This window comes from Nerophis lumbriciformis, linkage group LG03, assembly GCF_033978685.3.
Source record: "Nerophis lumbriciformis linkage group LG03, RoL_Nlum_v2.1, whole genome shotgun sequence".
NCBI classification, from domain to species: domain Eukaryota; kingdom Metazoa; phylum Chordata; class Actinopteri; order Syngnathiformes; family Syngnathidae; genus Nerophis; species Nerophis lumbriciformis.
This window is the reverse complement of record NC_084550.2, coordinates 5791275-5804908: the sequence shown is the minus strand read 5'-3', so window position 1 is coordinate 5804908 and position 13634 is coordinate 5791275. Positions and strand designations below refer to the sequence as shown.

Sequence of the window (13634 nt, the reverse complement as noted above, 5' to 3'; positions counted from 1 at the left end):
CGTGCCTGATCAGCTACATGTTGCATGGGGCTTCCACTTGCTCACGTAGGTGACAGCAAGCATACCACACAGGTTAGTTACACTGACGGTGGCGGTATAAAAAAAACTTTAACACTCTTACTAATAATGCGCCACACTTTGAACCAAAACCAAACAAGAATGACAAACACATTTCCGGAAAACATCTGCACCGTAACACAACATAAACACAACAGGACAAATACCCAGAATCCCATGCAGCCCTAACTCTTCCGGGATACATTATACACCCCCGCTACCAAACCCCACCCACCTCAACCGACGCACAGAGAGGGGGGGTTGATGTGTTTTTTATATTAGAGCTGTAAGGGTGAAAATCTCAGAGTTTTCTGCGAGAGGCACTGAAATCCGGAAGTCTTACGGGAAAATTAAGGGGGTTCAGCAAGTAAGCTGCTGAGCCGCATCAGAGTGATCAAAGAGTCGCATGCGGCTCCGGAGCCGCGGGTTGCCGACCCCTGGTCTAGTGGGATGGGCGAAAGTTCAGTGGGAGAAAATGCAGTCGTTTATAAATTATTTAATGTTTCTCTGCGGCCCGGTAGAAAATGCATCACAGACCGATACCGGTCCCCGGACCGGTGGTTGGGGACCACTGATGCCACAAGGAAGTGTTTTCCATCCATCCATCCATCCATCCATCCATCTTCTTCCGCTTATCCGAGGTTGGGTCGCGGGGGCAGCAGCTTAAGTAGGGAAGCCCAGACTTCCCTCTCCCCAGCCACTTCGTCCAGCTCTTCCTGTGGGACCCCGAGGCGTTCCCAGGCCAGCCGGGAGACATAGTCTTCCCAACGTGTCCTGGGTCTTCCCCGTGGCCTCCTACCGGTGGGACGTGCCCTAAACACCTCCCTAGGGAGGCGTTCGGGTGGCATCCTGACCAGATGCCCGAACCACCTCATCTGGCTCCTCTCGATGTGGAGGAGCAGCGGCTTTACTTTGAGCTCCTCCCGGATGGCAGAGCTTCTCACCCTATCTCTAAGGGAGAGCCCCGCCACCCAGCGGAGGAAACTCATTTCAGCCGCTTGTACCCGTGATCTTGTCCTTTCGGTCATAACCCAAAGCTCATGACCATAGGTGAGGATGGGAACGTAGATCGACCGGTAAATTGAGAGCTTTGCCTTCCGGCTCAGCTCCTTCTTCACCACAACGGATCGATACAGCGTCCGCATTACTGAAGATGCCGCACCGATCCGCCTGTCGATCTCACGATCCACTCTTCCCCCACTCGTGAACAAGACTCCGAGGTACTTGAACTCCTCCACTTGGGGCAAGATCTCCTCCCCAACCCGGAGATGGCACTCCACCCTTTTCCGGGCGAGAACCATGGACTCGGACTTGGAGGTGCTGATTCTCATCCCAGTCGCTTCACACTCAGCTGCGAACCGATCCAGTGAGAGCTGAAGATCCTGGCCAGATGAAGCCATCAGGACCACATCATCTGCAAAAAGCAGAGACCTAATCCTGCAGCCACCAAACCAGATCCCCTCAACGCCTTGACTGCGCCTTGAAATTCTGTCCATAAAAGTTATGAACAGAATCGGTGACAAAGGGCAGCCTTGGCGGAGTCCAACCCTCACTGGAAACGTGTCCGACTTACTACCGGCAATGCGGACCAAGCTCTGGCACTGATCATACAGGGAGCGGACTGCCACAATCAGACAGTCCGTTACCCCATACTCTCTGAGCACTCCCCACAGGACTTCCCGAGGGACACGGTCGAATGCCTTCTCCAAGTCCACAAAACACATGTAGACTGGTTGGGCAAACTCCCATGCACCCTCAAGGACCCTGCCGAGGGTATAGAGCTGGTCCACAGTTCCACGACCAGGACGAAAACCACACTGTTCCTCCTGAATCCGAGGTTCGACTATCCGGCGTAGTCTCCTCTCCAGTACACCTGAATAGACCTTACCGGGAAGGCTGAGGAGTGTGATCCCACGATAGTTAGAACACACCCTCCGGTTCGCCTTCTTAAAGAGAGGAACCACCACCCCGGTCTGCCAATCCAGAGGTACCGCCCCCGATGTCCACGCTGGAGAAAAAATATCATAATGTGTGTCTTGCAACACAAAAGTGACTTTACTGATGTTCTAACAATGATGTCAAAGCAATGCAGTTTTATATCCTTTTTCCAAAGGGCGTGGTGCCGTCAGACACAAATGGCACCTTGGAGGTCACTTTATCCCGACGGTCCTGAGATACAGTCGGACTGAACTGGCGCACGTTAAAAGCGTCGTTTCCCGAGACGAGGCCAAGCAGTGAGTCACGTGTGTGATCATTGTCGCCAGGGGGTAAAGACGGAGAAAAGGCTCCTCAATTCAGCTTAGGAAACAAAGCTGTGGCGTTCGGATCCATTTTTATTTTCGTAATGAACTACATGTGAACCGGGGCCATCTTTCCCGCATCCTTTTGTGCGCGTGACGCAGATTCTCCTTCTGCAGGCGTGACAGCCAAGTCACATTTGTTTCGGGAAAAAAAGGAAATTGATAGAGAATCTACGTTTTTGTCTTTTTTTTTTTTTTTTAGCTTACATAAAACCCCAGCCGTCCACGTGGCTCGGAAGCAGCTTGTGAACAAAGCAAATGTTTGCAACACATCAAAGTTTTGCAGCCTAAAATAATCGCGGCCAAATGTCGCTGATGACAAACTTGTTGGCAGAAGCCGCGTGTGTGTGTGTGCGCTCGCTTCCTGCTCCCGAGTCACAAGTGTTTACACGTCTAAAAGTGGAAAACATTGCTTTGGTTGTTGTCACGTGGGAAATAGCAACAGTTGTGCATCTTACGACTTTAAGTCCTGTAAGCCAAGCGTATCTAGTTTACTGGTCCACTTCCAATGTGTTCCTCCTTGGACATGTCATTTGCTTGCTCCATAGAAAATCATTTCAGTTTAACCTAATTGTCATACAAGCCAATTTAAAGAAAAAAAAGTCTACACTAGGGTTGTACGGTATACCGGTATTAGTATACCGTATTTTCCGCACCATAAGGCGCCCTGGGTTATAAGCCGCGCCTTCAATGAACGGCATATTTCAAAACTTTGTCCACCTATAAGCCGCCCCGTGTTGTAAGCCGCATCTAACTGCGCTAAAGGAATGTCAAAAAAACAGTCAAATAGGTCAGTCAAACTTTAATAATATATTAAAAACCAGCGTGATGTGGGCGCGCATGGAGTCGTATATCAACATGGACGGAGCTGCGTGAAAAAAGCCACCCGACCTCTTCGCGTAAACTTAAACTTACCTTAACCACTCGCTCATCTTTTCTTCATCCATCCCTTTGAGTTAGCTTTTATGATGACGTCGGCTGGAAAGGTCTCTTTTGGCAAGGTCTTCCTTTTGAATATCACCATGGGTGGAAGTTTCTGGCCATTAGCATGGCAAGCTAGAACCACAGTGAAGGATGACTTCTCATTCCCTGTGGTGCGAATATTCACCGTACGTGCTCCCGTTGTATCCACAGTGCGGTTCACAGGAATATCAAAAGTCAGTGGAACCTCGTCCATGTTGATAATGTTCTCTGGCCGGATCTTTTTTTCAGCTATCTTGTTTTTACAATATGCACGGAAAGTAGCCAGCTTTTCTTGAAAGTCTTTAGGCAGTTGCTGTGAAATAGTAATCCGTGTGCGGATGGAGAGATTGCGTCTTTTCATGAACCGGATCCCTGTCGCTTAGTAGGAGCCATTTTGTGGCCTTTACAGATGTAAACACACAAAGGAAATGAAACGTACGGTAATATCCGCGCGCTTTTTCTTCTTCTACGCGGGCGGGTGGTTGCTTACAGTAGAAGAAGAAGCGCTTCCTGTTCTATGGGGGCGGGTGCTTACCTTGGCGGTTGCTTGCGTAGAAGAAGAAGCACTTCCTCTTCTACGGGGAAAAAAGATGGCGGCTGTTTACCGTAGTTGCGAGACCTAAACTTTATGAAAATGAATCTTAATATTAATCCATATATAAAGCGCACCGGGTTAAAAGCCGCACTGTCAGCTTTTGAGTACATTTGTGGTTTTTAGGTGCGGCTAATAGTGCGGAAAATACGGTAGTCATACTCAGAGGTGGGTAGTAACGCGCTACATTTACTCCGTTACATCTACTTGAGTAACTTTTGGGATAAATTGTACTTCTAAGAGTAGTTTTAAAGCAACATACTTTTACTTTTACTTGAGTATATTTATAGAGAAGAAACGCTACTTTTACTCCGCTACTTGTATCTACATTCAGCTCACTACTCGCTACTAATTTTGATCGATCTGTTAATGCACGCTTTGTTTGTTTTGGTCTGTCAGACAGACCTTCATAGTGCCTGCGTTTCAACAAATACAGTCACTGGTGACGTTCACTACGTTCCACCAATCAGATGCAGTCACTGGTGACGTTGGACCAATCAAACAGAGCCAGGGGTCACATGACCGGACTTAAACAAGTTGAAAAACTTATTCGGGTGTTACCATTTAGTGGTCAATTGTACGGAATATGTACTGTACTGTGCAATCTACTAATACAAGTTCCAATCAATCAATCAAAAGTGTGAAGGAAAAAATACCCTTTTTTATTTCAACCGTACATCCCGTCAAAAGCCTAAAGACTGACTGCACAGTTCCTGTCTTCACAATAAAAGTGCCGCTCCATCGCGCCTGCGCTTTCAAAATAAGAGTCCGAAAGCCAGCGCAAACAAGCTAGCAAGCTAGCAAGCTACGGAGTTTGCCGCCAATGTATTTCTTGTAAAGTGTATAAAAACGAATATGGAAGCTGGACGAATAAGAAGCCAACAACCAACCACTTTCATGTGGTATTAGACAGAAAGGAGGAACTTTTTTTCTCCTCCATTTGAAAACGTGGACGTTATCAGCACTACTGTCTGATTACAATCAATGCAAGTCATCAGAATCAGGTAATACACCAACTTATATTCTTGTTTTCATGAAAGAAAGGAATCTATATGTGTTAAACATGCATGTATATTCATTAAAACACCTTTAACATGTAAACAAAAACGGCAAAATAAATAAATATAAATTATATACTGTGTATATCAATGTATGTATATATATATATATATATATATATATATATGTGTGTATATATATATATATATATGTATATATATATGTGTGTGTGTGTATATATATATATATATATATATATATATATATATATATATATATATATATATATATATATATATATATATATATATATATATATATATATGTGTGTGTGTGTATATGTTACTCATCAGTTACTCAGTACTTGAGTAGTTTTTTCACAACATACTTTTTACTTTTACTCAAGTAAATATTTGGGTGACTACTCCTTACTTTTACTTGAGTAATAAATCTCTAAAGTAACAGTACTCTTACTTGAGTACAATTTCTGGCTACTGGGTGCGGGGGGCGTGGTTGGGGCGGGGGCGTGGTTGGGGCGTGGTTAAGAGGGGAGAAGTATATTTACAGCTAGAATTCACCAAGTCAAGTATTTCATATATATACATATATATATAAGAAATAATTGACTTTCAGTGAATTCTAGCTGTAAATATATATATATATATATATATATATATATATATATATATATATATATATATATATATATATATATATATATATATATATATATATATATATATATATATATATATATATATATAAATAAAAGAAATACTTGAATTTCAGTGTTCATTTATTTACACATATACACACACATAACACTCATCTACTCATTGTTGAGTTAAGGGTTGAATTGTCCATCCTTGTTCTATTCTCTGTCACTATCTTTCTAACCATGCTGAACACCCTCTCTGATGATGCATTGCTGTGTGGCACGCACAAAAGTGCATTCATCAAATGCACTAGATGGCAGTATTGTCCTGTTTAAGAGTGTCACAACATTGCTGTTTAGACGGACTGCTTTACTGTAGACGTTCTTTATATTGTGGGAAAGCCGACTCAGGTCCGCATGGAGCTGGAGGAGGCGTGGCCTCCAGCTCCGCTTGAATTTCGGGAGATTTTCGGGAGAGAATTTGTCCCGGGAGGTTTTCGGGAGAGGCGCTGAATTTCGGGAGTCTCCCGGAAAATCCGGGAGGGTTGGCAAGTATGAGTATAGTACCACGATACTAATGAACAGTGTTGGGTTAGTTACTGAAAACCAGTAACTAGTTACAGTTACTGGTTACTTTATTTAAAAAGTAACTCAGTTACTTACACCAAAAAGTAATGCATTACTGTGAAAAGTAACTATTTAGTTACTTCTTTTTTTTCTTCTTTGTTTTTTAAAGCTCCCATTAATGCCCTTTTAGCCTTCATTTCAGTACTGTTATTGCACTGGAGAATAATACAATGTGTTGATCAACTTGACATGCATTTGCATCACTGAACTCTGCTAAGCCATGTGGTCTACATACAACACTCAAAGACAAAGATATGTTTCAAAGGGCCAATTTATTTCAGGCCGGAACAAATAGACAAAACTATTTTAAATAGCTGCAACATAACACACATAAGTAACAAACAGCATAATAACAACATAGCTGTAAACCAAGGAAGGCACTCTTGACATAAAAAAAGCCTAACCAGGCATTTTTTTCTCTCAAGGAATTGTGAAATAAAATCATGTCTTAATGAGATCAACACTGTATTGAAGCCCAGAACACTCTCCACATTTCCCCAGGTTTAGTTTAGAGAAAAGGAAAGATTGGCCTGGCCCACTAGGATCCCTCTTTATGTTTGTGAACTTTATAGTCTATACATTTAGAGTGATGTGATAATCAAACACTCTAGAAGTCTAGAATGAAAGAGTATATAAGAGAATTGACAGAGTGTGTGTACCTTCAGTGCTGAATGATGAGCAGAGGCAGAGTTTGGAGTATTTTCTTTAGCTTGCTTTCCATATTTATGTGCTCACTGTTCAGGTGCCATTTGCCGTTTGACGCCCGGTATCATGCTAATTAGCTGCCTGAAAGCGGGTGACTCCACTGTAGAAATAGCATGCATGTCTTCTAGCACATATGCTGCAATGGCTCTATCAATGTTGTCCTGGCTAGCAGTGCCTCGTTAAAATCAAGCCGCTGTTGCTTAGGAGGTGAAATGTGTCTCTCTTTACTAGCTTCGTCGAAGCATGTTGCTTTTGTAGCTGTTTCAGCAGATTTGAATTGCTTTTTTGGCCAGTAGACGGGATCTTTGATCCAAGACACAACTTACATTTAACAAAAATGTTATTTTCTTCGGAAAAGGGTGGAGTGCCATCTCCGGGTTGGGGAGGAGACCCTGCCCCAAGTGGAGGAGTTCAAGTACCTCGGAGTCTTGTTCACGAGTGAGGGAAGAGTGGATCGTGAGATCGACAGGCGGATCGGTGCGGCATCTTCAGTAATGCGGACGCTGTATCGATCCGTTGTGGTGAAGAAGGAGCTGAGCCGGAAGGCAAAGCTCTCAATTTACCGGTCGATCTACGTTCCCATCCTCACCTATGGTCATGAGCTTTGGGTTATGACCGAAAGGACAAGATCCCAGGTACAAGCGGCCGAAATGAGTTTCCTCCGCCGGGTGGCAGGGCTCTCCCTTAGAGATAGGGTGAGAAGCTCTGCCATCCGGGGGGAGCTCAAAGTAAAGCCGCTGCTCCTCCACATCAAGAGGAGCCAGATGAGGTGGTTCGGGCATCTGGTCAGGATGCCACCCGATCACCTCCCTTGGGAGGTGTTTAGGGCACGTCCGACCGGTAGGAGGCCACGGGGAAGACCAAGGACATGTTGGGAAGACTATGTCTCCCGGCTGGCCTGGGAACGCCTCGGGATCCCCCGGGAGGAGCTGGACAAAGTGGCTGGGGAGAGGGAAGTCTGGGCTTCCCTGCTTAGGCTGCTGCCCCCGCAACCCGACCTCGGATAAGCGGAAGAAGATGGATGGATGGATGGTTATTTTCTTTGTGCTCGACAAAAGAAAAGAAGTGAGAATATCTCCATGTTAAGAAACTCGACTGCGGCTCTGTTGTTAGTAAACACAGACATGCAGCCCTCCACTCCCCACACCCACACCCAGACACACACACAGCGCGCCTCCGGCTTGTGACACAAGAACATTCAGAAGGACGACACTGCAGCTCACCAATAAAACACACTCAGATCTTCTCAGTTTCTAGCTGATACTACATAAAAAATAACGCGGTAACGCATCATGTAGTAACAGTAACTGAGTTAGTGAATATAAAAAATAACGTGTTAGACTACTAGTTACCACCGAAAGTAACGGCATTACACTAACGCGTTGTAACCAGGAAGCACGAGGGAGGCAGGGAAGATCCAGGAGCACAAGACGCACAGCTTGACTCGGGGATGCACACAGGGAACTGCGGGGTGAGGGAGGACACGACAATCAACGCAGGGAAAAACACAGTGATCAGGACAGAAGGCAACTAGGAAGCTGGAGACGAGCTTACGGTACGCCAACAGAAGGTTATATTCCGGCGCGGCATGGCAGCTTGTGCAGGCTTAAGAAGGCAGCTCGATCATTACAGGCAGGTGCGCTGATTGCCGGTGAATGATTGCAGCTGGCGGCTGCTGCAGGGCGCGGATGTGCGCGGCCGTGGGCGTGTCCCGAGGTGCGATAAGCAGAGCGCAAGGATGAGGGCGCATTGGAATGCGCCCAGGCCGTGACAATTAGCACAGTAACATGTTGCTCGGTTAGCCTATTTGCTGAAGGAAAACAAAACTCAACACTTCCCACCTCTGTAGCCCACTGACAGATAGTTGTCAGTGCTCCTAATGTCATTTTAAGATGTGTAGTGAAGCCTGCTTTGTTTTTTTTGTATTGTAGCAAACAAGTGAGGGAGCTAATAGATCTTTCTCATAAACATACTGTAAGGTGCAGATATGACTCTATGTTGTTTCGATAGAGGACCGTTTAACGGTGCATTGTTTTCCGTCCTCCAGGGCCTTCAGGAGTACGAGGAGTGGAAGTGGTTCAACACTCCCACGCTGGTGGAGGTACTGGAAGAGTTCCCGTCCATCCAGCTGCCCTCCACCTTGCTGCTCACCCAGCTGCCTCTGCTGCAGCCTCGCTACTACTCCATCAGCTCCTCGCCGGACGTGCACCCAGGGGAGATTCACCTCACCGTGGCCGTGGTCTCCTACCGAGCCAAAGGTCAGTGTCTTGTCTATTAATGATCACTCCACTGCGACAATTTTAAAATGATAGCTTTACTATCTACATCACCACGTTTTCTAAATGTTATGTTGAAAGGGAATTAAGCAGAAAATGGTGTGCATAAACATTCAGTGACGTGCGGTGAGGTTGATGGCTGGTGAGGCACTGACTTCATCACAGTCAGATTTGCAAACATATGAACCCTAAAGAGTATCTTATTCACCATTTGATTGGCAGCAGTTAACGGGTTATGTTTAAAAGCTCATACCAGCATTCTTCCCTGCTTGGCACTCAGCATCAAGGGTTGGAATTGGGGGTTAAATCACCAAAAATTATTCCCGGGCGCGGCGCCGCTGGTGCCCACTGCTCCCCTCACCTCCCAGGGGGTGATCAAGGGGATGGGTCAAATGCAGAGGACAAATGTCATTACACCTAGTGTGTGTGTGTGACAATCATTGGTACTTTAACTTAACTTTAACTTTACACATACAAACTGTAGCACACAAAAAAGCATTTAATAAAAAAAAAAACGTTATTATGGTCTTACCTTTACTTATAAATGAAGTCCATGCGCCGCAACTAAAGCCCTCACTTAATCTTTCCACGTGCAAGATTGAATCTATTTAAAAAAGTGTAACCAAGGGTTTATAAATGTCGCCTGTACTGTATGAAACTACAAAATAACAAACACGGAGGCTCCAGTTTACACGAGGACCACTTTATTTACCTTCTTTCAAAAACCTCCGCTCCACTCCGTGTCATCACTTCCGCTCATAGCGCCTTCAAAATAAGAGCTCAAGGCATATACTGTATAACAGCACATAACAGGAACTTAACATCACAAAGAGGAAAGCCCATGAAAATAGGTTACAAAAGTTATTTAATAAGAAGCCAAAAAGTGCAAAAACAATAATGTTTGTGTTGGAGGAGTTGTGAATTAGATACACCTGCAGTCTGCAGGTGTACCTAATGTTGTGGCCCTGCAGTCATTCACAACTCCTCCAACACGAACATTATTGTTTTTGCACTTTTTGGCTTCTTATGAAATAACTTTTTTAAATAGATTCAATCTTGCACGTGGAAAGTTTAAGTGTGGGCTTTAGTTGATATAACAATTCTACGGCGGGGGTGCAGGAGGCGGGATTACTGGAGCCTCAGCCAGTGCGTCTTTTGCAGCCGTTTTATGATCGCTCAGCACAAGAAATACGTTACACACATACAGTTGTTGACAAAATACACTGTACATTATATACCTCAGCTAACTAAACTATGGAAATGTATAATATAGTTCATATAGCAATACGGTCTCACTGCACAGCAGACCAGCAGTTAGCCGAGTCCGGAATCCATGTTGAGGCACTGAGTGACGTGCCTCAACTGGCTGCTGTTCACCGCACCGTCTCTTCTCAGTATTTGAACGGCAAATGTGAAAATTCAGCGATTTTGAATAAAAATAATCTAAAACTGGTGAAGTTAAATGGAAAAGTGACTGCACGTCACCGTAAACATGTCACCAAAAAAACGTCAGTAGGTTAATTAATTGAATATGATTAGTGAAACCACATGCCTGGGATCGCTGCCAATGAACTTCAATGCAAAAAGTATCAGTGTCTTGAATATTCTTTTAACATTTTTTTTAACTGACGCTCTTACCAAATCGATATGTTTGAAACTATATAGGTGCCTAGGAAAATAGAAATGTCAATGCCTTTTTATTTGTATTGAATTTTGTGACATTTAAGTTAAACAGAATAGTAATTTAAACGCCTAACCCAGTGGTTCTTAACCTGGGTTCGCTCGAACCCTAGGGGTTCGGTGAGTCGGCCTCAGGGGTTCGGCGGAGGTCAGGACACACCCGACTCATCGTGTAAATAAGAACTTCTCCCTATCGGCGTATTATGGATACCCCCAAACAATGTTCCTTCTAATTTTCCATATGCGTGGACCTACTCGGTGGCCTAGTGGTTAGAGTGTCCGCCCTGAGATGGGTAGGTTGTGAGTTCAAACCCCGGCCGAGTCATACCAAAGACTATAAAAATGGGACCCATTACCTCCCTGCTTGGCACTCAAGCATCAAGGGTTGGAATTGGGGGTTAAATCACCAAAAATTATTCCCTGGCGCGGCACCGCTGCTGCCCACTGCTCCCCTCACTTCCCAGGGGGTGAACAAGGGTGATGGGTCAAATGCAGAGGACAAATTGCACCACACCTAGTGTGTGTTTGACAATCATTGGTACTTTAACTTGGATGTGCACACGTGTCCCAAACCTGACTAAATAACAAGTTAAATGTTGTATTAATTTATCTAATATAACATATTGTTTTTCATGAGCTGTGTACTAGTATTGTATGTCTGGGTGAGGATCCTGCTTTGGAAATAATTTTTTACCCCTTTCCGATATCGCATTTAGTTCCCACTAAAACATTCACATGTTGCACAATGAGATGTAAACATGGGATCATGTGTACATTCCTGTAACTTTCTGTTTGTAAAATATATCTTTATTAGTATTTCTTTAATATAATAACATTTCATGATTAATATTTATAAATTAAGATTAAATTAAGAAAAAAAAATAAAAAATTCACTAAGGAAGGGTTCGGTGAATGCGCATATGAAACTTGTGTGGTTTAGTACCTCCAACAAGGTTAAGAACTATTGGCCTAACCAATATGTATAAAACACAAGTGTCAAACTCAGATTTAGCCCGCCACATAATTTATTGCGGCCCGCGAAAGCCCTGAATCAATAAAACATTTTATCATTTACTAAATGTCATCTTTTCATTGTGACAGACAGAAATACCTGTATTGCCTGCTATTGAGTATAATTTAAACTGTATTATCCAATAATGCAACAAGTATAATACCATCATTAATTTCAAACTTTTTAAAGTTAAAAAACAAAATAAATATCTGCTTGAGTTATATCAAAGCAAGTTATTCATCAAATTGTACACTGTAGACATAACAATAGATTTTACAGTAAAAAAAAATAAAAAATTGGGAGCTCAGTTGCCAGAATTTTACAGTAAAAAAAAACCTATAGAACCGTTTTTCCTAGAGATGGTCGATAATACCGGACTGCCGATATTATCGGCCGATAAATGCTTTAAAATGTAATATCGGAAATTATCGGTATCGGTTTCAAAAAGTACAATTTATGACTTTTTAAAACGCCTCTGTACGGAGTGGTACACGGACGTAGGGAGAAGTACAGAGCAGTCATACTTGCCAACCCTCCCCATTTTCCCGAGAGACTCCCGAATTTCAGTGCCCCTCCCGAAAATTTTCCGGGGCAACCATTCTCCCCAATTTCTCTCGATTTCCACCCAGACAACAATATTGCTGCCTTTGCGTGCCGGTGCAATCACATAATATCTACGGCTTTTCACACACAGAAGTGAATGCAAGGCATACTTGGTCAACAGCCATACAGCTCACACTGAGGGTGGCCGTATAAACAACTTTAACACTGTTACAAATATGCGCCACACTGTGAACCCACACCAAACAAGAATGACAAACACATTTCGGGAGAACATCCGCACCGTAACACAACATAAACATAACAGAACAAATACCCAGAACCCCTTGCAGCACTAACTCTTCCGGGACGCTACAATATACACCCCCTCGCCCCCCCCCAACCCCGCCCACCTCAACCCCGCCCTCTCTCAGGGAGAGCATGTCCCAAATTCCAAGCTGCTGTCATGAGGCATGTTAAAAAAAAATAATGCACTTTATGACTTCAATAATAAATATGACAGTGCAACCTTCCGTTGTACTGTCATAAAAATGCTTGCTGAAATAGTCAGTGCTTTTGTTGTGTACATCATGTCTTGCCATACCATCAACCATTGGCGTTGTTAGGCCTATTTTAGGGGGGCTCAAGCCCCCCTAAAATATTCTTAAGCCCCCCTAAATAATTTGGTGGGTTTTTTTTGTTTTGTTTTTTTACAAATACATGCGACATATTCATTATAAAGTGGCCCGAATATGAGTTTAAATAAATAATCATATAACCTGTTATTATTCACTCAGTGTCCCCTCACTTCGTAGCGTAAGGTAGAGAGCCCCTTTAGTGCGTCGGTATCCAATCCATTCCACTTGTTCATATAGAAAATGCCCACATCACTCAAATTCCAGTCCGCATTTTCTCTGCGACCTTGCTTGCGGTCCTGCAGGTGTACGAAGCACATTCATCTTCCTTTACAATGAGTGAAGCTGCACAAAACCTTGTGTGTGCAATTGTAAATAATTTAGTTTTTAAGTTTTGTGTTTCTGGTAGAATCTATGTAAAGTAATATACATTAGCCTATTGTTAAAATAATGAAAAAAACATCATTAAATATATTTGTTTTATTGTATTGTTACATTAATAGCTGTTGTATTATTATAGGATGGCTTGTTAAACATTTCATAGGATTTTCAGAGGGAGGAAAAACCAAGACATTTAATATAAAATGTAAAAT

At 43.4% G+C, this 13634-nt stretch overlaps 1 protein-coding gene across 4 annotated transcripts in view; it reads left to right on the top strand.

Moving 5' to 3' along the window:
* Window positions 1–13634, top strand: part of LOC133578202 (nitric oxide synthase 1-like) — a 199766-nt gene that overhangs the window by 167930 nt on the left and 18202 nt on the right. For all 4 annotated transcript variants that reach the window (XM_061932433.1, XM_061932425.1, XM_061932451.1 and 1 more), the window contains one exon: window positions 8946–9156. In XM_061932433.1, the coding sequence (XP_061788417.1) occupies window positions 8946–9156 (211 nt within the window). The remainder of the gene's footprint in view (window positions 1–8945; window positions 9157–13634) is intronic.